Source organism: Sceloporus undulatus, chromosome 1, assembly GCF_019175285.1.
Source record: "Sceloporus undulatus isolate JIND9_A2432 ecotype Alabama chromosome 1, SceUnd_v1.1, whole genome shotgun sequence".
NCBI lineage: Eukaryota > Metazoa > Chordata > Lepidosauria > Squamata > Phrynosomatidae > Sceloporus > Sceloporus undulatus.
The window spans coordinates 57397762-57421535 of NC_056522.1; the positions used below are offsets into that span (position 1 = coordinate 57397762).

A 23774-nucleotide genomic window follows, 5' to 3' on the forward strand; every position below is an offset into this window, starting at 1 on the left:
AGGGATACGAAAAAATCCCATAGGGATTTATTGTTTCGGCTTACGAAGGTTTTTTCGGGTTACGAAAAAACCTCGGCGCTATTTTCAATGGAAAGGCCGCCACCGGAGGGCAGCAGAGAGCTATTTTTTTCCATTAGCGCCTATGGCAATTCAGGTTACGAAGGTTTTTCGGGTTACGAAATTAGCCGCGGAACGAATTAATTTCGTAACCCGAGGTACCACTGTATGATGCACTATCTGCAGTCATCAATTTTGTCTAAGTTTGTATATTTTCAAATTAAATATACAGAGTTACTCTAGGCATGCCTCCTAGGTGTATATAGTTTTACAGCCACGATTTAGACAGTGTAATTTTAGAAGCAAGGTTTAATATTACACAGTGCAAAATAGGCTCAAAATAAGACAATTGGTGGCAATTTGTAACTTACATGTAGTTCCAAAGATTCATTTGTGTAGTACTACTTCGTCAGTGCACTTTCATGCCAGCATTCTCTGAAGATACCAGCCACAGATGCTGGTGAAATGTCAGGAATAAACTCTTTTAGAACACAGCCACAAAGCCTGAAAAACCTACAAAAAACTATACTTGTTCTTTTGTTATAATTTTGAAAATCGCATGTCTTTAGCCTGCTTGATTGGGGAGATAAATTTACATATACAATTGCAACATTCCCAGTATCATTCTAAATGCTAGACAAGACCTTTCCCCTGCTGTAGAGTATATTCATAAGCAATATTGGTGGTAATGGTCCTGTAAAGATAATACATAAAGGGTAAAATTTTCATGAAATACAGAAAGTAAGGGTTTTTTTTAATTCTTCCTATCCACCCTTTCTGAATAGGCAGGTGTTTTACTAATGAAAGTTAATGAAAAATCACCCAAAATGTACTTGTATTTACAGCATAAGAAAAGAATGACCCGGAAGCAACAAATTCACTAATAATGTCTTAATGTTCAGAAAAGCTGGTAACTGTACACAATAATGGCAAAAACAAACTTGCTGCACATAAGGTGCTCATAAACATTACAATGAAAGTGGTCCATTTACAAACTGGCAAAATTGTCATAATTAGAAGTAAGAGTTTCTGTGTGCTGGCTCACCCAATGGGTTGTGTACTTTACACTGTTCAGAGAATGGAACATGAGTTACTAATTGTGAATGTCTATTTTATGAGGTTCTAAGAAGCGATCTGTGTTTTCTCAGGATGGTGGCTACATCATTTCACTAATTTATAGCATACCTCTTTACATCTGAATTGTTGCTTTTCTCTGTAGATCTGTTATCCCCTCGGGTTACAAATATGATAGCTCTGTTTAAATATTTGAAGGGATGACATATTGAGGCTGGAAAAAGCTTCTTTTCTGTTGCTCCAGAGAATAGCACCTGGAGCAGTGCATTCAAACGACAGGAAAAAAGATGGCACCTCAACATGAGGAGGAACTTCCTGACAGTAAGAGCTGTTTGATAGTGGAATATGATGCCTCAGACTGGAGTCTCCTTCTTTGGAGGTTTTTAAACCGAGGCTGATTGGCAGTCTGTTGGGGTGTGCTTGATTCTGTGTTCCTGCATTCTTCTGCATGGAAATAAGGACTTCTCAATTAAGCGCCTTTGGCTCACATGATTTCTGCCAGTCACATGATTATCTGGGCTATGACAAGGATAACCCATTGGGTGGATTGCTTCTCTGTACCTCAGAAAGTGCACATTGATGGTAAGTAACAGGTGTTCCATTTCCTCAAGAGCAACATAGTTTGAGGAATTATGCTGCTGCTGAAAACGAACATTTGCATAATTAGCTAAGATACCATATTTTCCGGCATATTAGACGACTTTTTAACCCCTAAAATCTTTTTCAAAGTTGGGGGGGTCGTCTAATACGCTGGGAAGGCTCCGCTGCCGGCGCGAGGGCCACTGGCCTTGCCCTCCTCCTAGGCCCCGAGGAGCCCAGGAAGGAGTGCCGCGGCCTGGCGCGAGGGCCGCCGGCCTTCTCCTCCTCCCAGGCCCCGCGGAGCCCGGGAAGGAGCGCTGCGGCCTGGCATGAGGGCCGCTGGCCTTGCCCTCTTCCCAGGCCCCACGGATCCCAGGAAGGAGCGCTGCGGCCTGGCCCTCCTCCCAGGCCCCGCAGAGCCCGAGAAGGAGCGCCGCGGCCTGGCCCTCCTCGCAGGCCCCGCGGAGCCCGGGAAGGAGCGCCGCGGCCTGGCGCAAGGGCCGCCAGACTTGCCCTCCTCCCAGGCCCCGCGGAGCCCGGGAAGGAGCGCCGTGGCCTGGCGCGAGGGCCACCGGACTTGCCCTCCTCCCAGGCCCCGCGGAGGCCAGGAAGGAGCGCCGGCGGCCTGGCCCTCCTCCCAGGCCCCGCGGAGCCCGGGAAGGAGTGCCGCGGCCTGGCGCGAGGGCCGCCGGCCTTCTCCCTCCTTGGCTTTTAAGGAAGCGGTCTTATACGGCGAATATATCCCAAACTCTATATATTTACAGGAAAAGTTGGGGGTCGTCTTATACGCCCAGTCGTCTTATACTCCGGAAAATACGGTAAGTTCAGAGCAAAAAGTACGGGCCAGTCATAGTCAGGCCTCTTTATGCCAGCCTTAGTTCAGGGGATGTTATACCAAGATACTGACATTGTAACTTGTGCACCTCTCTCATCAGGGATGACTTTGCTTATGGTCCAGTACTTAGCAGATACCCTTCACATCCTCAAAGTCCTGAACAACATCTCTTTTGTGAGGAAAATCCTTCTAGTCCTTTTGGTACAAGGCATGATAAGGACTATCGCAGTAGAAATGTTTTTGTCTACCAGCCAGACTGTACCATAAACTATAATCATCTACAAGATCAACGACGAGAAACTGATTGGGATGGTGAGAAAAACCTTCAATGTGACAGAGATGATTTCTTATCAGGAACACAGAAGTACTGTAAACGAATGTTTAGTAGAAACCCAAGCCCATCATATCTGGATGAGGATTTTCATGCACTTGAAATCGCTAGGAGAAAAAGAGAAGAGTTGGAGCTAAAGAAAAAATTGATTCGAGAACCGCCTGGCAATAGCTACATGTTTCCTGAGTCAACTAAATCAGTACAGCCTTATGAACCTCTGTACCTTCATAGACCTGAGGAGGCACCAGCAATGCCAAGAAAATCTATCTTGAAGAAACGTGCGGAGGATCCTTCTGTGCAGGTTTGTGCTTTTCCCTCTTGATTGAAGTTTTGTTTCCAGTTTACTCTTAAACTGTAAGTAGTATTTAAATAATTCTTGTTAATCAGTGAATACACTCAAAACTATATCCATCTTCACTGATGTGGAATTGATTTAGTTTTAATCAGCATATAATTAGTACCTTCAATAGTTCTCATGAAGACATTTTTACATATTTGAGAGCATCAAAATTCATGATCAGTTCTGTCCTTTAAATATCTTAGTAATGTGGCAGAGCCATCCCAGAGAAGGGTGCAATTTGTTTGTTAATATACAACACATTATAGAATAATGTTTTATTGTTTACACATGACTCAGCAAATCAAATCATTTCTGACTTATGGAAACTCTGAGATGAACCTGTCATAAGATTTTCTTGGCAAGATTTGTTCAGAGGGGGCTTGTCTTACTTTGAGGATGAGTGAGTATGTCTTGACCAGTATTGCCTAGTGGGTTTTCATGGCCAGGTGAGGATCCAAAACTTGGTCTTCTAAAGTCCTGTTTCAACACTCAACCTGCTACATTACACTGGCTCTTTAACGGCAATTAATAGCAATAAAATACAATAAAATTGAAGAATATAATGAAAACAGATATGTAATCTAAATACAATAATATACAATACACAAGAAAAAATGCCTGGCTGAGCAGTGAGATTTTTGTCATGTGGCAAAAATCAATCAAAGAGGTGACAGCCTAGCTTTTGGGAGCAAAGAATTCCAAAGTTTTAGTGCAGCCATGGTATGTGGCCCTTAAGGTCCTTGTGATGCAGTTGGTTTAGTGACATTTAGTGGACTGAAGTTTAGAACAGAAGGAATGCAGTAATTTCTAATGCACAGTCCAGCCTTTTCTATATACAGGACTGCCTCTAGTTACACCTGAATTATTTTTTCCATCTTATTTTCCTTGCTACAGGAAAGCAGATGGAGGGGTGGGGAGAGAAATTTGTTCCATTTGCTGATGGCTGTTCAATCAGTAGTGGACACGTCTGGATTTCCCCTTGGCTTCAAAATCGCAATGGATAGAAATGGCTCATTATTAGTAATGCTTGACACATAATTATGTCTGAACATTTGTTCAACTTCTACAGTAGAAAAAGGAGTTGTTAGATTTAAGTTATGTATTAAGATTTGAGTGCCAGTGTGTTGTAGTGATTAGGAGACTGGGAGACCAGGGTTCGAATTCTGGGTGGGCCATGGAAATCCACTGGATGACACTCTTTCAGTCTCAGAGGATGGTACCCCCTCTGAAGAAACTTGCCAACCCATAATAGGTTAATGCCTTAGGGTTGCCATAAGTAAGAAACAACTTGAAGGCAGACAATAACAACAACATTAAGGTCTTTATTGGATGTCTCATATGAACATAGTTGCACTGTGTGGGATGAAAATAAAATAGGAAGAATAACATAGTTCACACTCGTGTAAAAGGTGGAATGAGAGAATGGAATTATGTCAAATAATTTTGGCCTATCCAGTACAGGATTTTTATTTGCTTGAAAGTAAATGTTCTAATATTAATGTTAGAAATTGATTTAAACAATATATTATTTGTTGGGTCAGGTATTGCATTTAACAACTTTCTCCCTATCTTAAGTGTATCAACATAGGGGAAAAGTTAATTAATTTCTGGAAATGGTAACAATGTGTCCACTTAGACTCTCCATATTGCTGTCGTAGTCAGCTGTACAATATGCCTTGAAACATTTTGATACAAAAATGTTTTTAGAGAACATAATTTTTTTTGTCTCAGATCCCCAGAGAACCTTCCTGTATCTGTTCTTCAGTGTTTACAATCTCTGTGTTTATATTTTGGTACTCCTTTGATAAGATTTTTCTTCTCTTCCATATGTTTGCTACATTATTTCCACTTATGAAAGATGATGAAATGACTACAGTAATGCTGCATTGCCAGAAAAAAATGGTAACTTGCAAGTGTCACTGAAGGCAGAGGAAGCCCTCTTTTTTCTCAGACTCCAAAGCTGGACAGAGATAGGAAATATAAAGCGGTTACTAAGACATTTAGTATGACATTTTCTTGCTTGCTTTACCATCAGTTTTGTTGCTCATCAGCACAAGGTAGCAAGATAAATTATCACACTGGGCTTTTCAACATCAGGATTATTTTGTTGTTTTCCCTCTGGTAACCATTCTTTTTGCAGCATCCTGTCACATTTTATGAAACAGAAGTTAATTAGTGAAAGTCTGGTTCAGTCATAATCATAAATGTCCACTATAGCCGAGATCAGCAGCTTGATACTTTGAACTCCTGTATCTGTCCAGTACCCATACAAGCCTGAATACACATAGTTTAATTCAATTTGAGAAGTTCAGTAGGGGTGGGGCATGTTAGTACTTTGATCATTCTAGTGATCTCCATGTAGGATTAGGAAAGTATCCTACCTGGCATCCTGCAAAGTCATTGCTGCCAGCCAAGTTGACCATACTGGTCAAAATGGATCAGTGGTTGGACTCAGTAGAGGACATGCCTTTAGGTCCACCTTCCCCTTTTTAGTTTCACATTTAATTTTTCAAATATAATTGGCTATAATCTTTTAATATAAAAGGGTTCTGCTTTATGTGTTAGATTATTTATTTTATTTTGTTTTGTTATTAAATATAATAATAAAGTACAGATCCTTTTTCTTGTAACTTGATATGTTTTATAGCAGTTCTGTGAGAGAACCCCTCATTGTTACAAATCCTTTTCCTTTGTTCTAGCCTCGCAGCAGTAATTCTTTGTCCATGGATGTGGATAATTTCCTTAAACAGTTCAACAAAAATGTGGTTACAAAGTCAGCTGTTAGTAAGGAATCTCAAGTCCCTGTGCATGATTGGAAACAACACTCTGGTCAACAACATAGTGCTTCTTTTGAACAGAATTCAGATAATTTTTCAATGCAGAAAAAGCATCATGTGTCAGCGTTGGAGCCTAGTGATCAGCAGAGTAACTTCTGGCTTCCTCGTGAAAGAGCCAGCCAGGATGGGAGGGGTTTTTCACGCATTCCTTGCATGATGACAGATTCTGCAAGTACTCAAGAAGAGAGGAGGTACAGCTTCCCTGGTGAAACTGAAGATGAAGAGAACTTTCTTTATGGTAGTGGTGATGAGAATGACTTCCGTATTAACTTTTCCAGTGCTGCAGAGCTAACACTGACAGATAGGAAAGGAACTGTGAAGCAGAAAGTAAGCTCTTTGTCTCTTCCTAGTTCTTCTGTAAATGTAGACATTTCAGAAGAGTCCCAGTCAGAATATGAGAAGATTCATGACATGCTCAAAACCATAGGACTTGACATTGAAGTGGCTGAAATTAGTAAGCTCGCTGCCCGTACACAGGAACGACTCCATGGGAAAAAAAGGTCTCGTTCTCCTGATCGCCCTTTGGTGGTTTCTCATAAATCAGGATCTCAGGAGAGGCATCGAAGCAGAAGTGACACTCATTCTCCTGAGTCAAGCCGAAAATACTCTCTCTCCCCTCCTAGTTCCTTCCCGCCATCTAAAGATATGTCGTCTGTTTCAATATCTGATTGCAATAATAGCAAAACTGTAGGTCAAGATAGTCCTCTTGGCACAGTGGAACAGGTCATTCCCTCAGCGCCTATAATCCCATCAGCTCCACCTTGCCTTCCTAATTTGTTTCCTTCTCCTGCCTCACTTGCCTGGTACAATATTCCACACTTCCCACCATTCACTGCAACTCAGTTACCTCAAAACTATCCATCTCTGACAATGCCCTCTCCTGGCTGTTTTGCATATGGACAGCATATGACATATGCAGCTTCCAGTTGGCCCTTGTATACTCAGCAGATTGTTCCTGCACTTTCAGGCATACATAAATTTCTTACACCAACAATGCCAGTAGATTTTTCACGACCCAACCTCAGTGTTACAGGCAAAGCACCTCCAAATATCAAGAGAGATGAATCTGTTTTTGTGCAAATCCCTACCTGTGCTCAAGACTCCAAATTGCTCCCTCAGTTGTCTCTGGCTGGTCTCAAAGGTGCTAAAGAAAGAGTATCTGATAAAAAAAACCGGGCTTTTCAGCGGCAAAAGGTGAGTGTTTCTAACATGTACTAATAAATATTTATAATGCACAATTCATTCTGCTGACAAAAATGCTTCATAGCTATGTTTGTTTTCCCCTTTTCCTCTTTTAGTTTATTGGAAATTTTACTTACAATGTACTTGTTTCCACTGAGAAGTGGATACATCAATTGTCTCCTTATATGTTTATATGCTGAGCACCTTAAATAGTTTAACTATATAGTATGTTTGCTCTTCCATGTAATTCCCCAACCCATAATGGTATATATTGTATGCCAAGAGGTGCAAAACTGATCCCTTAGTTAAGAGTTGTTGATCAACATGTTTGCTGCAGAGAGGTTCTTCTTTGCTGTAGCACCCCAGTTATAGAATACCCTCCCCTTGGAAGTCTGATTGGTGCCAGTGTTCCAGCACCAAGTGAAAACGCAGGTATTTACTAACGCTTTTGGGGCTGAATTGGTTTTATACAAGCCTCATGTACACAGGATTTTGAATAGTATAAAACTATTTTAGCCAGTTTTAATCTGTCTTTTTTCCTTTTGTTTATTGATAGGTTAATTATATGTTTAACTTTTGTGTGATGTGAATTTTTAGCTGTATCTGTTTTAACTTGCAAATCACCTTGAATTTCAGATTTAGAAAAAGGTATGATGATGAAGATTTTTAGCAAAAAATATATCAATATCAAACATTATTCATTAAACCAGGGATGAGCAAGTTCTCAAAAGTCATGAACCAAGTTGCATCTCCAAAGACCTACCACAGCATGGGTCATAACAGTCCCTTGAAACAAATCAAGTGATCAGAAGTCCATGTCTGGGTTTATGAAAGCCTGGGGGATGTACCTTTTAAAAATATAGAACCAGAGTTCCTGACGCCTTCCAAAAGGGAAACTGTTGGCTTCTGGCTCAATGTTTTTGGCTGAAGGAGCTTCAGGGAACCTGGTTCTGAGGACTGCAAAAACAGCATGGAGCCTACATATTCAACGCATGGGATACAAGAGTCCAAATAATCTTTTAAGCCAGTTGACTGCTAGAATTTTTATTATTGTTCTATTTTGCTGATTTTAATTTTTTAAATAGATTTGTTTTAAATGGTTTAATTCTATGGATAATTTAGGGGCGAAACAGACCACCTAAAAAGTGTGGATCGGTGCTGCCCAAGCACTGCTTGCACCAGCACCACAGCAATTGCATGCACACAGTCCCTATCTGGCCTACCTCCATGGTCTTGAACTGGCCTCTGAAAAGGGATGTTTTTTTCCTGGTCCTTTTTGGGCTGGTTCTTTTCTCTTGGAGCAGAATTGGGGCTGCTTCAGGTTGCATTCGGGGGGGTATGCATCATCTAAACGCCATGCCACCAACACAGCCTGATGCCACCCCTTTTGGCCCATCTGTTTCTAGCCTTAATTATATATTAATAATAATTTTTAAATGTTTTTCTGACTTCTTAAGTGCTTTAACTATATTTGTTTTATTTTTTGTAACCCTTTTGAATCCTAGTGTTGGGCAAAAGCTGGGATACAAATGAATGAATGAATACTGTATATACTTGACTATAAGTCGAGAAATTTATGCCCAAAAATTGCCCCTAAAACCTTGAGTAGACTTATAGAAGGGTCAATGCAGCAATAGTGCTTAGAAAGGTCCTATAACAAGAAAGCCTGGCGCCTCAATCTCAATTGAATTCCTCCCCCTCCAGTCCATTTGCAAGCCTTTCCTTCCTATCCTATCGCAAAAACTCCCCTTTGAAAAGCACTTGCCTGGTCCGTTTGCAAGGCTCTCTTTCCCATCTCCGTTTGTAAGGCTCACATTCCCTGGTCTGTTTTCAAAGCTCTCCTTCCCTGGTCCGTTTGCAAGGCTCTCCTTCCCCGGTCCCTTTTGCAAGGCTCTCCTTCCTTGGTCCCATTGCAAGGCTCTCCTTCCCTGGTCCCTTTTGCAAGGCTCTCCTTCCCTGGTCCGTTTTGCAAAACTCTTCTTCCCTGGCCCCTTTGCAAGGCTCTCCTTCCCTGGTCCCTTTGCAAGGCTCTCCTTTCCTGGTCCCTTTGCAAGGCTCTCCTTCCCTGGTCCCTTTGCAAGGCTTTCCTTCCTATGGTGAAAACTCCCCATTGAAAAGCACTTGCCTGGTCCGTTTTGCAAGCCTTTGCTTCCTGTGGAAATAAATCTCCATTTAAATTCACTAAGTTTTACCCTCGACTTATCCACGGGTCATATCAAAATCCAGGATTTTGACCCTGAAACCTTCTTGACTTATACATGAGGTCGACTTATACACGAGTATATACGGTATTTGCATTTTATTTCAATATGGTACATTATGACCACAGTCTAATACAGTTTTACATCTACTTCAACCTATTGTTTTGAGTGGCTTCAAGCATGCTTTAATCTGTTTTGTAGTCTGTATCCCTCCTTTTTGTTTGAAATCCTTATTTTTATTATAAAATTCCAGCTTGTTCCTTAGAGATCATCACAGTTTCCGAGAGGGTGGTTACATAATGTTAGTATACTTGTGTCATTTTAATTTTGACTGGAAAATAAACCCAACTATAGTATATAAGAAATGAGCAACTCTCTATGGTCAGGAAGATGCATGGGGAGTTACCATAGTCGTCTTTGCAGTACTTAGCTATGGTCAGTGAAAAGGGCTATTTTAATCCCTCTGTTTCTTTCACGACCTTTCCAGGTCACAATGGAAAGAGAAAAATTGAAGTGTGAACAAGAAGCTCGGCAAAAGCAACTGTATTATCTAAAAATTGAGTTAAACAGGCTTTCAAGAGTGCAAGGTAGTGCTTCCTTTAATTTTACCCTTCCATTTTTCTTAATAATTATGCTTGCTGATATGCTAGAAAAATAGGGATTATTTTTGCCTGTTTCTGTTCTAGGCATTACAGGTTTTTATCCTAAACGGGGAAGAAAATAGGATATATCTGATTCCACAGTGGCAAAATTGTCAGTAATACACACACAGTTTCTGGCATTTGAGCCTGACAGATTATTTAATAATTTTAATTATTGAAAATAACTTGGCATGTCTTAACATGTTTTCTTTGTATTTTCTGTTCCCTCATTTTAATTGGTGCAGAGGAAATGCTTCAGAAGAAATGTAAAGAGAAAGACCCCTTGCTGTTGGAAGTGAGCAAGCTGCAAGAGAGCATTGCAAAGGAGATTGCTGAGTTGGAGATAAAGGCCAGTGTTGCAGAGAAGAAAAAATCTGAGCTTGACACAGTAGCTCAGATCTTGGGGATCAACATTTTTGAGAAATCCCAGAAACTATCTTCAGACAATAAGGAGTCCTCAGATAAGAGTATGTCAGTAGATGCAAAAAATGAGAGAACACTCATCTCAATCAAGGTAACATTCTGGATACTGATGCTAAGTAGATGTACTCTCATGAAGATTTTGTACATTCATATCGAAGCTGAGATAAAAACAAGCCTTACTATTCATGTAGCCCCTGTGTTTCTCTCTGTGCATGATCTGGCAAACACACCAGTAAGTCTTCAATAGATTCTGTAGTTTACCTTTGTTTCTAAATTGGGAAACTGTAGTAAGTTTCAGAACATGCAAGAATATTAAACTGCAGTTTCAGTTTGCCTTGGTTGGAAGCTGATAATCTAAAGATGAAATCAGATGGCCAATTTCTACTCTTGGAATGACATCCATTAACAAGGCAAATTCCTTTTATTACTTCAACCTTTCCTTGTCTTTAAAATTTCCTTTGAATACTTTGGGAATCTCAAGACTTAAATTTTGATATTGCAGAGGGGCTGAGTGAGAATGGTCAATTGCACAAGGAAAAGTCAACTTCAGCAATGTGGGTTGTAGCCCATAGCTTTGGATGACATGGGAGAATTATAATTAAATGAAGATGTGCTGGTTTGTTAGCTCACTTGTGTGAAGGAGGAGCAAATGTGATGCCAAAACCATGTTCATGATTTTATTAAACTGAATTCAAGTTGTGATCCAAACAGTCACTGATATCGGTGAAGAATATGGTTTGATCTTTCATCATCCTAGTTATATTTACATTTAAGAAAAAATATATGTACTCACAAGTAAGTTGCTGAGGTTGGTAGTTATTTCTAGGTAAATAGATAAAAGGCTGTAATTTAACTTCTTCTTCGTGGTCTCTGCGAATCATACAAATGGATTGTACTGTGCCTGCGCAGTGCTGCTCGAAAACTTCTGGAATCACTGGGCAAAGTTAACTTTGCAACTTTTTGGCAGTAGCTGCCCATCCCTTATAAGTCCCCTGCCTTCCTGCTCTTTCCCCAGTTCCTTCTATCCACCGCGTTGGCTGCTTTAGGAACTTCGCTACTGGAATCCGCTTGTTATTCTCTAGAAAATCTAATGACCTTGGCTTGCTTGACCATTCTTGATCTGACCCTGCCCCCTCCCCTCCCCCTGTGTATTGTTGACCAATCTGTACATTCTTCGACTTCGATTTGGATTCTGATTCGACTTATGATGTCTCCGGCACCGTTCAAAAAGTGCGACGTGCGTGGTGGCAAGATCCCCAAACAGGATCCCCACTCTTCATGCCTTCTCTGCCTGGGTGAGAGCCACAACACCAAGACTTGTGCTCTCTGCAAATCTTTGACTCCCCAGGCCAGAAAGAATTTGGATTTTTGCCTCAAGGCTCTTTTCACTCCAAGAAGGCGCACACCAAGACTCCTGAGGGCGCTTGGTCGGGTTCTAAGGACCATGCCACTGCTTTGGTACCCAGAGGGGACTTGTCAGTACCGGTCAAACCCGAATCTCTCCAGGCCCATCGAACGCTGGTTCGGCTTCAGTTTCCTCTCCTCCTGCTACCTTGGCTTTCCACCAGATCTCTCATGAAGAGGGCGATGCTGCCATTCTGCCAGCCATGTCACCCCATGGAGGCTCTTCCCGAAGTCGTCAGTCTCCCACACCGGTTCCTCGGGTTCAAGTCCACCAGGCAGAGGTTCACCAGCCTCCTTGTTTTCTTCAGCAGGAAGAATCCGACTACTTCTACGACAGAGAGACTGACAGGTATTGCATGTCTGTCGGTCACGATACCACCTGTCGTTGCTTTGGCCAGAAATCCACTGTTCCACCAATGGCAAAATCCACTTTACCACCAACGGCTTCTTCGGTACCAAGATCTCATCCCACTGTGGCCGCTTCTACCCAGACATTACCCTCACCTTCTCAAGCAGTGATAGATAATGACGTCTTGGAATCGGACCATGGCGTGTCCCAGCATGGAGACTCCCGTGCGTCACGCTAAGTCAGGCTCCTTGGATAAGGCCACCCAGCATTCTCCTCAGGAGCGTTTTCACCCAGGTGCTTCGTCTCCCACTGATGACATCCATTCCTTCGCGGAGCACATCATTAAGATGGGTAACACGTTGGACCTTCAGATCACTCACATGGAGGATGAGGCCACCGACCCTATTGAGAGGCGAGTCCACAGCAAGGTTCCGACTCCAGCTTCCATTCCCTTGCTGCCTTCCTTGGAAAAGATAGCCAAATGCTCTTGGGATGCACCGGCCTCTGTGGCGCCTACAACCAGGAAGCTTGAATCCTTGTACAGGATTGCTCCATCCCAATCTTCTTGGCTGTTTGCCCATCCCAAATGGAACTCGGCGATTGTTGAAGGGTCTCAGCAGTCCTTCACACCAAAGACTTCCATGTCGCCTGCTGACCGAGAGGCTAAAAAGGTGGATGGCCTGGCAAAGAAAGCCTATGCCTCCTCTGTTCTTTGACTCAAAGTGGCCAATTACAATGCCTGTATGGGAGCCTACATACAGTTTCTGATGGAGAGGATCTCCCCTATCACTCCCAACGTCCTGGATGACAGCCAGGCCGTCCTGGCGGAGATCAGAGACGAGGCACACTCTATTGGGAACTGGCTAATTACCTCAGCCCGGCACTCCACTGACTGTTCAGCGAAATCTATGGTGGATGCCATTGCTTTGAGGAGACACATGTGGCTTCATTCCTCAGATCTAAACCTGAACGCAAAGGCCACCATTGAGGATATGCCATTCAACAATGCCAGTCTGTTCAACCGCGAGATGGATGAGCACCTAAACTTCAAGTACTGTATGAAGGTGGCTGGCAAGAAACACGGTATGTCCACGCTTTTCAACCCACCTTTCGGAAGCGTTATGGAGGTCAGCAATAGTGGTATGACCAGGGCCAGTGGCCCTTTCAACAAGACCACCAATACCAACAACAGGAGCACCAGAGACAGTGCTACCTGTCCCAGTCCTCTTCTTCTGGCCGCCGCCAGCTCCCTGCTCGGTACCAAAAAAACTATCGTAAACAGGATACCAACCAGGGCAAGAAGAGATCCTGAAAGGGTGCAGTGTGCTCCATCATCTCCTCCAGCTCCTCTTTCAGCGACATTTTGAGGCCCTACTCTAACACCTGGGCCACTGTGACTTCCAACTCTTGGGTCCTTGACATCATCTGTAGGGAGTTATGCCCTCGAGTTTGAAGAACTCCCTCCAACTGGAGCTGTTGTTTCCATTCCCCCCTCAGACAACTTTCTCGATGAAGTACGCACACTTTTGGCAAAGGGCACAATTTCACCTGTGGACCCTTTACAAGCCCCCAGATGTTTTTTCTCTAGATATTTTATGGTCCCCAATACCGATGGTGGCCTTAGACCCATTTTAGATCTGCGACTCCTGAACTCCTGTTTGGCCTACCGTCGATTCCGCATGGTAACTCTTGCCTCTATTTTGCCCTTATTACACCAGGGCCTGTGGTTCGCGACGATCAACCTGAAGGACATGTACTTCCACATGGGGATTCGAGAGAGTCACTGGAGGTTCCTGTCCTTTGCCATCGGTCCTGACATGTACCAATACAATGTCCTTCCCTTCGGCCTCTCCACCGTTCCAAGAGTTCACCAAGTGCGTGGCTCCAGTGGTGGCTTATCTTCACCAACGAGGTTCCAGAGTTTTCCTGTACCTGGATGACTGGCTCCTCGCGGTCCCTTCCGTGGACTAATTACAGAGAGACGTCGACTTCACCTTGTCACTCCTCTCGTCCCTCGGGCTCGTGGTGAACTTGGAGAAGTCACATCTCACTCCAGTCAGGCAGATCAGGTTCATCGGCACCGTCCTCTACTCTGAAGACTGCGTTGCCTATCTCCCTCAGGACCATTTCCAAACTCTTTGCGCTGTGGTCAGGACTTGTCTCGCTCACAGATGAATAAGGACCAGCGATGTCCAAATAGCCCTGGGACACATGGCCTCCACTGCAGCCTTGTGACTCCGTGGGCAAGGCTGCAGTTTAGGCCCCTCCAGTCATGGTTCCTGTCAGCCTTCAATGCAGTGACGGACCCCTGTCCAAGTAGAACACGGTCCCGAAGCCAGTTTCCCGCTCGCTCCACTGGTGGCTCGACTCCCAGGACGTTTGCGTCGGCATGCCTTTTTCATCTCCTCAGCTTCAGGTGACCCTAACCACCGATGCATCCATGGAAGGTTGGGGAGCCCACACATCAGGCCTCTTCATGAAAGACAAGTGGTCCCTGGACGAACAAGCTCTCCACATCAGTGCCCTCAAGATGCTTACTGTGGAAAAGGCCCTGAGAGCTTTCGAGACGAATTTGTCCAACAAGGTACTACTTCTTCTGACAGACAACACCACAGTTATGTACTACCTTAACAAACAAGGGGGCACCAGGTCACAGACCTTACTCGACATCATGCTCCGCATCTGGGAGTGGTGCATTCAGAGAAGGATTCTGCTCCAAGCAATCCACTTGCTAGGAGAAGAAATCAACTTGGCTGACCAGCTCAGCAGGTCTTCCACCACTTGCCACGAGTGGATGCTCCATCCCAAGATGGTAGACAACTTCTTCAATCGGTGGGAAACCCCGCAGATCAAGCTCTTCGCGACCGCTCTCAACAGCCACTGTCCCCAGTTCTGCTCCCGATCGTGCAACAACTCCCTCGGAGACGCGTTCATCTTCACTTGGTCAGGAGAGATGCTTTACGCCTTTCCTCCTTTCCCACTGATCACCAGGGTGGTGTCCAAGATGACAAGAGACCGCTTGGATGCCATCCTGATCACCCCTTGGTAGCTGAGACAACTGTGGTTTCCGTCCCTGCTCCACCTCTCCCAGAAAGACTTTCTCTGTCTTGAGTTTCGCCCAGACCTTCTCACTCTCCAGGACGGCCAGGTTCGACATCTAGACATCGACAACCTACTGATGGTGGCGTGGAGGCTCCGTCCCTAAACTCGTTCCCTCCTTCGGTACAGATGGTGATTCTGACTGCCCAAAAGCCAGCTACTAAGAAATCCTACGCTTCTAAATGGAAGAAATTTGCTGATTTTCTCTCTGCGAGAGACCTCTCTCCATTCCTGGTGTCGACATCAGTGGTGCTGGAGTTCTTGATGACACTTATGGATTCAGGGATTGTGCCTCACCTCCATCAAGTGTTATCTTTCTGCCATCTGTTCCCACTATCAATTTGATGGCAGGTCTTCTTTTTTCAGGGACCCTCTTGTGAAGAGCTTTCTGAAGGGTTGCATCAACCTCCATCTCCCAGTCTTGGTACCGACACCTGCTTGGAGTCTGGATGCTGTGCTGTCTTGTTTGCAATCCAAGCCCTTTGAACCCATGTCCACAGTTGACTTGAGGCTGTTGACTTGGAAGACAGCCTCCCTTGTGGCCATCACCTCTGCCTGCCGTGCGGGCGAGCTCTCTGCCTTGTGGAGGGATCAGCCTTTCCTTAGGTTCCATAAGGATAAGGTTGTCCTCCATACCGACATTAATTTTTTTATTAAAGTGGTGTCATCCTTTCACATGTGTCAGGACATTGTTTTACCAACCCTGGCCTCGAATCCGACCACCAGTACCGAACATCGACTGTGCACCTTGGATGTTCGGAGGGCTTTGGCCTTTTATTTGGACAGAACTGCGGGTTCGAGCCATTCCAAGAGACAGCTCCAGTGCTATTCAGAACCAAAAAAAGGGGACTACCTGTGACTGCTCACAGGCTTTCCAAATGGGTGGCTGGAACAATCCACCTCTGCTATGAACTGTTGGGTAGACTTTTCCCTGCCAGGGTTCGGTCCCATGCAACTAGGGCAGTAGCGACATCCTCCGCTTTTTTGACTGGGGTCTGTAAAGCTGCTGTTTGGTCCCAGCCCTTGACTTTTATCAAACATTATAGGCTGGACATGAGGGCCAAATGGGACGCAGCCTTTGGGAGGGCAGTGTTGGTTTCGGATTTACATTAATTTTGCACTGCATTTCTATTTGTTTACAAGCTGATGACGATTAATGTCTTACTTGCCAGAACTGGCATGGTTTACACAAGTTTGACATGGTTTACACAAATCCTTCATGACTTAATATGTTGAAAATGTGCCTTATGACTTGAATATGTTTCCAACTTAAGTACTATTTATTGAAGTACTAAGCACAGCAAACACAGTTTGGTTCAAAGATCTTTATTGTGTGGGTTAATAACATAGCTTTATTTGAACCTAACTTTGGTGTCATGACACTCCCTCCACCACTGACCTAAGCTTGTCAGTCTAACCCATTTGTATGATTCACAGAGACCACGAAGAAAAAGGACAGGTTGCTCACCTGTAACGGTATTTCTTTGAGTGGTCATCTGTGAATGCATACAAATCCCTCCCGTCCTCCCCTCAGTGTCCTACTCCACATTGGCTCATTCCTATATTGCTCACGCGGTGTAAAATTTGTAACTGGGGAAAGAGCAGAAAGGCAGGGGACTTATAAGGGATGGGCGGAGCTACCACTGAAAAATTGCAAAGTTAACTTTGCCCAGTGATTCCAGAAGTTGCTGAGCAGCACAGTGCAGGCGCAGTACAACCCATTTGTATGTATTCGCAGATGACCACTTGAAGAAATACCGTTACAGGTGAGCAATCTGTCCATATTTTGCTGTTATTTTTTCTATTAGTCTAATAGTATCGGTGTTAAGTAATTTTTCAGTGCAGTTAATGAAAAGAATAATGTCTCAAATAAGATAAAGCTAGCAATTTAAGAAAATACAAAACAGTTTTTCAGGATAATCAGGTTGAATAGGGTTGAAAGAGCTTGTATAAATCTTAATGTTGGAAAACTTAGATCTGAGTAAGAATGCAAACACTATCTTGTGATCTGAATTGTTAGTGATTCTTGAATAAGACAGAAAGCCATTCAGAAGATTTGTTGTTAAAATGGTTTAGAGTTCTGTCTTTTGTTTTAATTATTTTTCTTTAGTCATAAGAAGACAATTGTACACCCAGAGAAGGGACAACATACAGCAGAAGGAAAGACTTTAAAAGTCTGTGCAGCTCACTTGATCTGATTCCAGGACACCTTTTAGCATCTGTGGTAAGATTCTTGAGATAAAGACTAAGATCCTTGAAATAATATTTTGTCACTGTTATGATCCTCATGTACTATGTATTCCTCATATTGTTTTTATGTTTAAAGAAAAGTAAAACTGTTGTTAAGAAATTTTGTCTCTTGGATCTTTGATGTATATAAAATGTCATTATAGCATCTCTGCCAAATCCTTAAGAATTGATATATTCTCTTTATAGAGAATATAACACACTTTCATTTTTCTTGAGCAACTTATCATTAATTTATAATAGGAGTTATCTAAAACTTCCATCCCTTCAACTTCACAGCCACATTCTCAGGCTGTGAAGATAGTAGGCACATTCTTTAGTTATTGTGGTAGGTTAGTAAAAACTTCCAAGGGTTGGGGCCTACATATGTAAAAGGGGACAGTGGAAGCTTTTAAACTTCTTTAAATTTTCATGGGAAAGTAGCAACACTGATCCAGTTTCTCTAAAGTGCCGTGTTGCCCCTCAGTGCCCCTAGAATGCTGCTATGTTCTGAGGTAGTGCCATCCTGGGGATGTATTGTGAGGCAACAAACATTATTTTGTTTGATTTTACATAACATATTTCTATATCACCTCCCAGCCCACAAGGGCTCCCAAAGTGCTGAACCGGGAAAAAAAGCAATTAAAGCAATACAAAGATTAAGTGCACAACAGAATGGCAAGCATGACAGATGCCTAGAGGGAGAGGTGGGCTTGACCCTGATGATTTTGGTTTAAAAACAACAAGAAAAGCTACATTGAATAACACGTGATTGAAAATATAAATGTCTGGAACAAAAAAGGACAATAGATCAACCAATCACAGACTTCTGTTCTTCTATGAAAGAGCTTAAAATGCTGATAGCAGAAGAAGATGAACTGTCAAATTTAAACATGGTATGCAGCCCAAATACAACAACTAGGGGTGGTTACCTTCAGTAACAGACCTTTCATTTCCAGATCTTCTGGAGAAACCTAGGTCTTAATAAGAGATGTACAAAAAGACTAGTCTCTGCCTCTTGAACTGATGACACAGCTAATGCTGTGGTCCAGCAGGCGGTCATGCAGGATATCAGGATCCAGGAACTGGAGGAATCCAGTGTTCAGCTACAGAATGAGATTGAAGATCTTGAGAATAGGAGAAGGAGGCTTAATATTTGCTTGAAAGGGCTCCCAGAACAAGAAACTGCAATTAATGATTGAATGACTAAATAAAATCTTTCCAGATCTGGTGCTTCAAACATCTGACATTGAGCATGTCCACCATCCTACAGCACTCCATTGCTCATTACTAGTGCTTTACAGGAGAGTTGATCGGCTGATCAACTCTCCTGTAAAGCACTAGTAATGAGCAAACTATCTGCCATAGAGGATCTGAACTATGAAGTTCATAAGATTTCCATATTTCAAGATTTGTCCCCAGAGATGTTAAAGAAGAGATGCTTCTTCAAATCTTTTGCGACTCTTTTGCATTCTGCTCCAAATTAATTGTTATATGTAAGAATATTACCATGATCGTATTGGATAGACTGCAAATGATAAGTATCTGTGAATTCCTGGACATCAGAAAACCCAAGGGTCTGGAGAAAGAGATCCATGAAGAAGATTTATCCATCACTCAAAATGATAATGGATTTATGAGACTGATGCTGGTAGCTCATGAAAAAAAAAAAAGAAAGATAAGGTTAAGCACAGCTGTCCTAATCTCACATAGGTAAATATTACACCTCATCTACTGGAGAAGTTCCATCTTTTTCTCTTACCTCTTCTTTGCTTTGGAATCATCAATTGACAAAACCATCCCTATGTCATCTTGAAGCCTCCCCTCTTGCTTTTCTTGCTGTTAAATGTGACTGCCATATGACTTTTGGTAAGTTCAGTGTACATCCATTAATCTTCATTAGAGAGCAGGGCATGCTCATAGTTGTCTTAGTTTATTATGTAGTGTATTAACGGTTATTTTCATATGAACAAATGATTGTTTACTTTCTCTTACTCATAATTTTATACTGATCCTTTCATATCATTGGGCATCTCCACAGTTTTCATTACTACTTTTATCAGTAATTGTGTCATTTGCACATACTTCCAGAGGAGTTAAGATTATCCCAAGGTGATTTGGAACCTAGATTATGTCTGAGTCCCACTCCTTTTAGTGGAGAACTATTTGTTTGATTGTTTATTAAAGTATTTCATGTTATTTTTAGGTTATATAATTTCTCAGGATACAACGTTACAACTGATACCTGGAAATGGGCATTTTACCTATAACAGTAGCATAAAGATGTTAAGCTTTTGAAATTCCCTCATTTTGGACAGACATGGCACATAGGGGAAAGAGATAAAAAGAGAAAGCAGACCCAATGTGAGACAACAGTATAAAACGCCAACACAGTATAGGTACCGTAGTCATGTTTGATATTAGAGGTCCATATTCCATGGCTAAAAGAGGAAAACAATCTTAAATATATAAAGCACAACCTACCATTCTATGTCTACAGGAAACCCACAGAAAAGGAACAGACTAAGTATTACCCCTGAATTTGGTAGTCAGTTTATGGTTGGAGGATCTGGCAAAGCCAACAGTGTTGCTATACACTTTTACAGAACTTGTCTTTTTAATCTGGACGAAATAAGACAAGACTCAACAGATAGATATTTAGTACTCATAGGGGATTTGATGAGTAAACCTTTTGTACACCAAATGTTGACCAACAAACATTTATGAACTCCTTTTTGCAGATTTTGACATTTTACACTATGTTCTGGATAGATCTTACTCCTCCAAAAACTATCTCCAAAACTACTCTGTTGGAAGCAATAAATAATGCAGGTTTATTAGATCCTTGGAGAGTTCTACATCTAAATGAAAGAGACTACACCATCTTTTGTGCCACACATAAATCATACTCCCACATAGTCCAATTCTATATTTTTAAATTGCTAGTAGAAAAAGTCCTCGATACTTCAATTGAATCTGTCATCTATTCCAACCACTAACATTAGACTGGAAACTAAGGATTGAAATGCATATCCTGAAAATGGCTCTTTTACATGAGCCATTTTTAAAAATTTATTAAAATACCATAGAACAATCCTGCTTAGAAAACAAAACTGCCGCCACTTCTGTGGGATATGTTGAAATCTGTTCTCAGGGGACTTTTTATTCCAGAGGAATTAAGATGTAAAACCATAAGGAAGCAGGTAGATCAGCTTTACTAAAATAAGTAACATAATTAACATATTCTTATAAGAAAAGCCAGAACTCAGCAACACTGAACTCTGCTTCAAAAGAAAGGAGTGTTCGAAGAATTAGACCTAAGCAAAATACAAACTTCCTTACAGTATAATAATGCATATTTAAAAAATAGCAAAATCTCTAAACTACTTGCCAGAATAGTAAAGAAAAAAAAAACAGGGAGCATTACATCTCTCAAATACCCATAGGATACACTGAAAACCTCCCCTCATGAAAGCATGAATTCTGTGATTTTTATTTTAAATTGTATCCTCAGAGGCATCACCTCCTACAAGTGTTAATGAATTCATACATTCATTAAATATAAAATTCTCATAAGTCTCTAGTGAATCAACCTGTCACTGAAAATGAAATCAAGCAAGTAATTCAAAAATGAAAATCAGGAAAATCTCCTGGACCAGATGTAAACTTGGTTATAACAAATTGGGTCCTCACTTAGCTGACCTATTTAATGAATTTACAATCCAAGGTATCTGCCCAAATACTTGGTACAGATCAAGGATTATTCCAGTTCAAAAAGTGTTCAGTGTTTAGACCAATTGCATTTATAAATCAAGATCCAAAAGTTCTAAACCCAATAGCTCTTTTATCCCTGGATACATTGAAAGATTTTGACAGATGGCTTGGGGGTATCTCTTTGATGTTTTAAGAGCAATTAGTTTCGTGGAGAAATGTGCAAAAGTCCTCAAGACTTTATGTAAACACTTAGAAGCCACTATTTGCATGAACGGACTAGACTTGCCAGCCATAACGCTTCAGCGGGGAACTAAACAGGGATGTCCCATGTCACCATTATTATTTGCCTTAGTAATTGCACTTTTGGCCAGTTTGATAAGGGATAACCTCAACATAATTGGCCCTATTGTTGGTGGGCAGAGCCAGAACATCAATCTATACTTGGATGATGGTTTGTTTGTTTGTTTTTTAAAAAAACAAACAACCCTTCTCTGCTCTTAAATAAACTCTAGGTGCTTTTGATACTTATGCAGATTTGAGAATTAGTTATTTAAAATCCAAATTGATGTGTTTTAATATTTTGCCAGATCAAGAACTGGCAAAAACAACTTTTAACTAATTTTCAGTTACAACCCTCTGGTTTTGTATACCTTGGGAATTACAATTACAAAAGACTTAAAATCTATTCATTTCCAGGAACTACAATTGGATGAAATGCAAAATAACATCATGGAGAACTCTGAAGTTTATCCCCATTGCACAGAACTGCTCTCATAAAAATATTTCTTATTCCATGTCTCTTTTTCTTCTTTCAAGCTGACTTTCTCTGCCCCTGGTAAAACTTAATAAATATTTTTAATAAATAATTTTGCTTTTAATCACAGGAAACCTAGACTTAGGAAATCTTCTAGGCACATTGCTCCCAAAAATTGAGGTCTTGCAGTACCAGAAGTAGAACTATATTTCTAATCTTTTCAATTGAATTGGGTATCTCAACTCATTAGTCAAGATACTTCCGCTAACTCGGTGACAATGAAGATACAAAGCATTTTCCCAATACAATTTAATTTATTATTTAAAAAAGACCATGGGGCAAAAATCAGGAAGATTAAAAATTCATGTTTCAATCACCAGTTGTTATCTGGAATAAATGGAAACATTGGGGGGGGGGGTGTTACCAGACACCTTTGTCTCTTACATACACTATTACATAATTCAGATAAATTCCAGATATGGAAAGAGAAGAGGTTTTATACAGTCCAGGGTTTATTCAGAAGAGGTAAACCTAAAATAGTAGGTGATTATAGAGTCTGAACTGTTGACCATCAGCTACTTCATCTCTATTAAGTATCTTCCTTTGCATCCAGACTGCTGATCAGAGGTGAAACCCCAAGATCTTGAGCATTAGTTGAAAAAAATGTGAATATTCTAGGCAAAAAATTAATGATCAAGTCTCAATAATTTATAATTGCTTGATTGAATATACTTATGGTAGAGAACATAACTCCAGAGTGGGCTGGGAATCTGATTTAGGAATCACAATTTCAGAAAGAGTTTGGATCAATATGTGATCATTCCCTCACTTCAAATCTTATTTTGCCTTAGCCAAGGAGAATACTTGAAAAATTGTACATAAATAGTACTACACCCCTATTCAAATTATAAGAATATTGAAAAACATGCCACCAAAATTCTGGAGAAGTTGTAAAATTATAGGAACATACACTCACCTGTGGCTAAATTTATTTTGGTATAATATTCTAAAACAGATTGCATATATCCCCAATCAAGATCTAGAGTAATGTCCTGGTCTTCTTTTATTCTCCATTTATTCTGGAGAAATAAGCACTTGAAACTTAAAAGCCTTTATAGCCTTTTTTAATTACAGCTGCTCGTAAGGAAGTTGCTAGATGGGGTTTTTTTTTTTAATTACAGCTGCTCATATGGAGATTGCTGGGGAGGTATTATTGGATGTTTCGAGGAAAGACATGTGACTCTTAGAGAAATTGTCAGATAATGTGAGAATTAATAAGAGACAGATGAGCCATGACACCTTTGTACAAAAATGGTATCCATTTATTGAATCTGTAAACACAAAATCATGGACATTGATATGAAGAGGAATCTTATCACCTTTGATAATAGACTAACTGTGCAACAGAAGTTGTAGCATAAACTTTTGTAGACTGGATCTACATCATCAAATGTGAGGTGTGGACACAGCTATCTCTCTGAATTCCAAGAATATGGACAGTGACATCACCTCCATCTCATCTTGGATTTTGGTTGGATGTTCAGTTTGGAGAGCCATGACTGATGAATCTTCAGGAGCTTGCTTGATGCCTCAACACCTAAAAGATCATGATAAGTAGTTTGATTTATGACATGCTGACTGAACTTACTTGTTGATTGTATCCTGAATTTTTTTGGATTTCTTTTTTCTCTGTTAATGAATTTTGCTTGCTAATGTTAATAAAAGGGG

The 23774-nt window shown here is 41.4% G+C and overlaps 1 protein-coding gene across 13 annotated transcripts in view; it reads left to right on the forward strand.

The window, feature by feature from the left end:
• The window catches only part of LOC121923688 (zinc finger protein 318-like), a 51465-nt gene that overhangs the window by 6119 nt on the left and 21572 nt on the right, over positions 1-23774 (forward strand). For 8 of the 13 annotated variants that reach the window (XR_006102438.1, XR_006102426.1, XR_006102433.1 and 5 more), the window contains exons 3-7: positions 2646-3177; positions 5916-7247; positions 9924-10023; positions 10323-10591; positions 17463-17576. Coding sequence is in view for 1 of the 13 variants with exons in the window: in XM_042454388.1 (XP_042310322.1) it covers positions 2646-3177; positions 5916-7247; positions 9924-10023; positions 10323-10591; positions 17463-17468 (2239 nt within the window). In the remaining 12 variants the exon portion in view is untranslated. The other 5 variants (XR_006102443.1, XR_006102441.1, XR_006102440.1 and 2 more) reach the window with 5 other exon arrangements.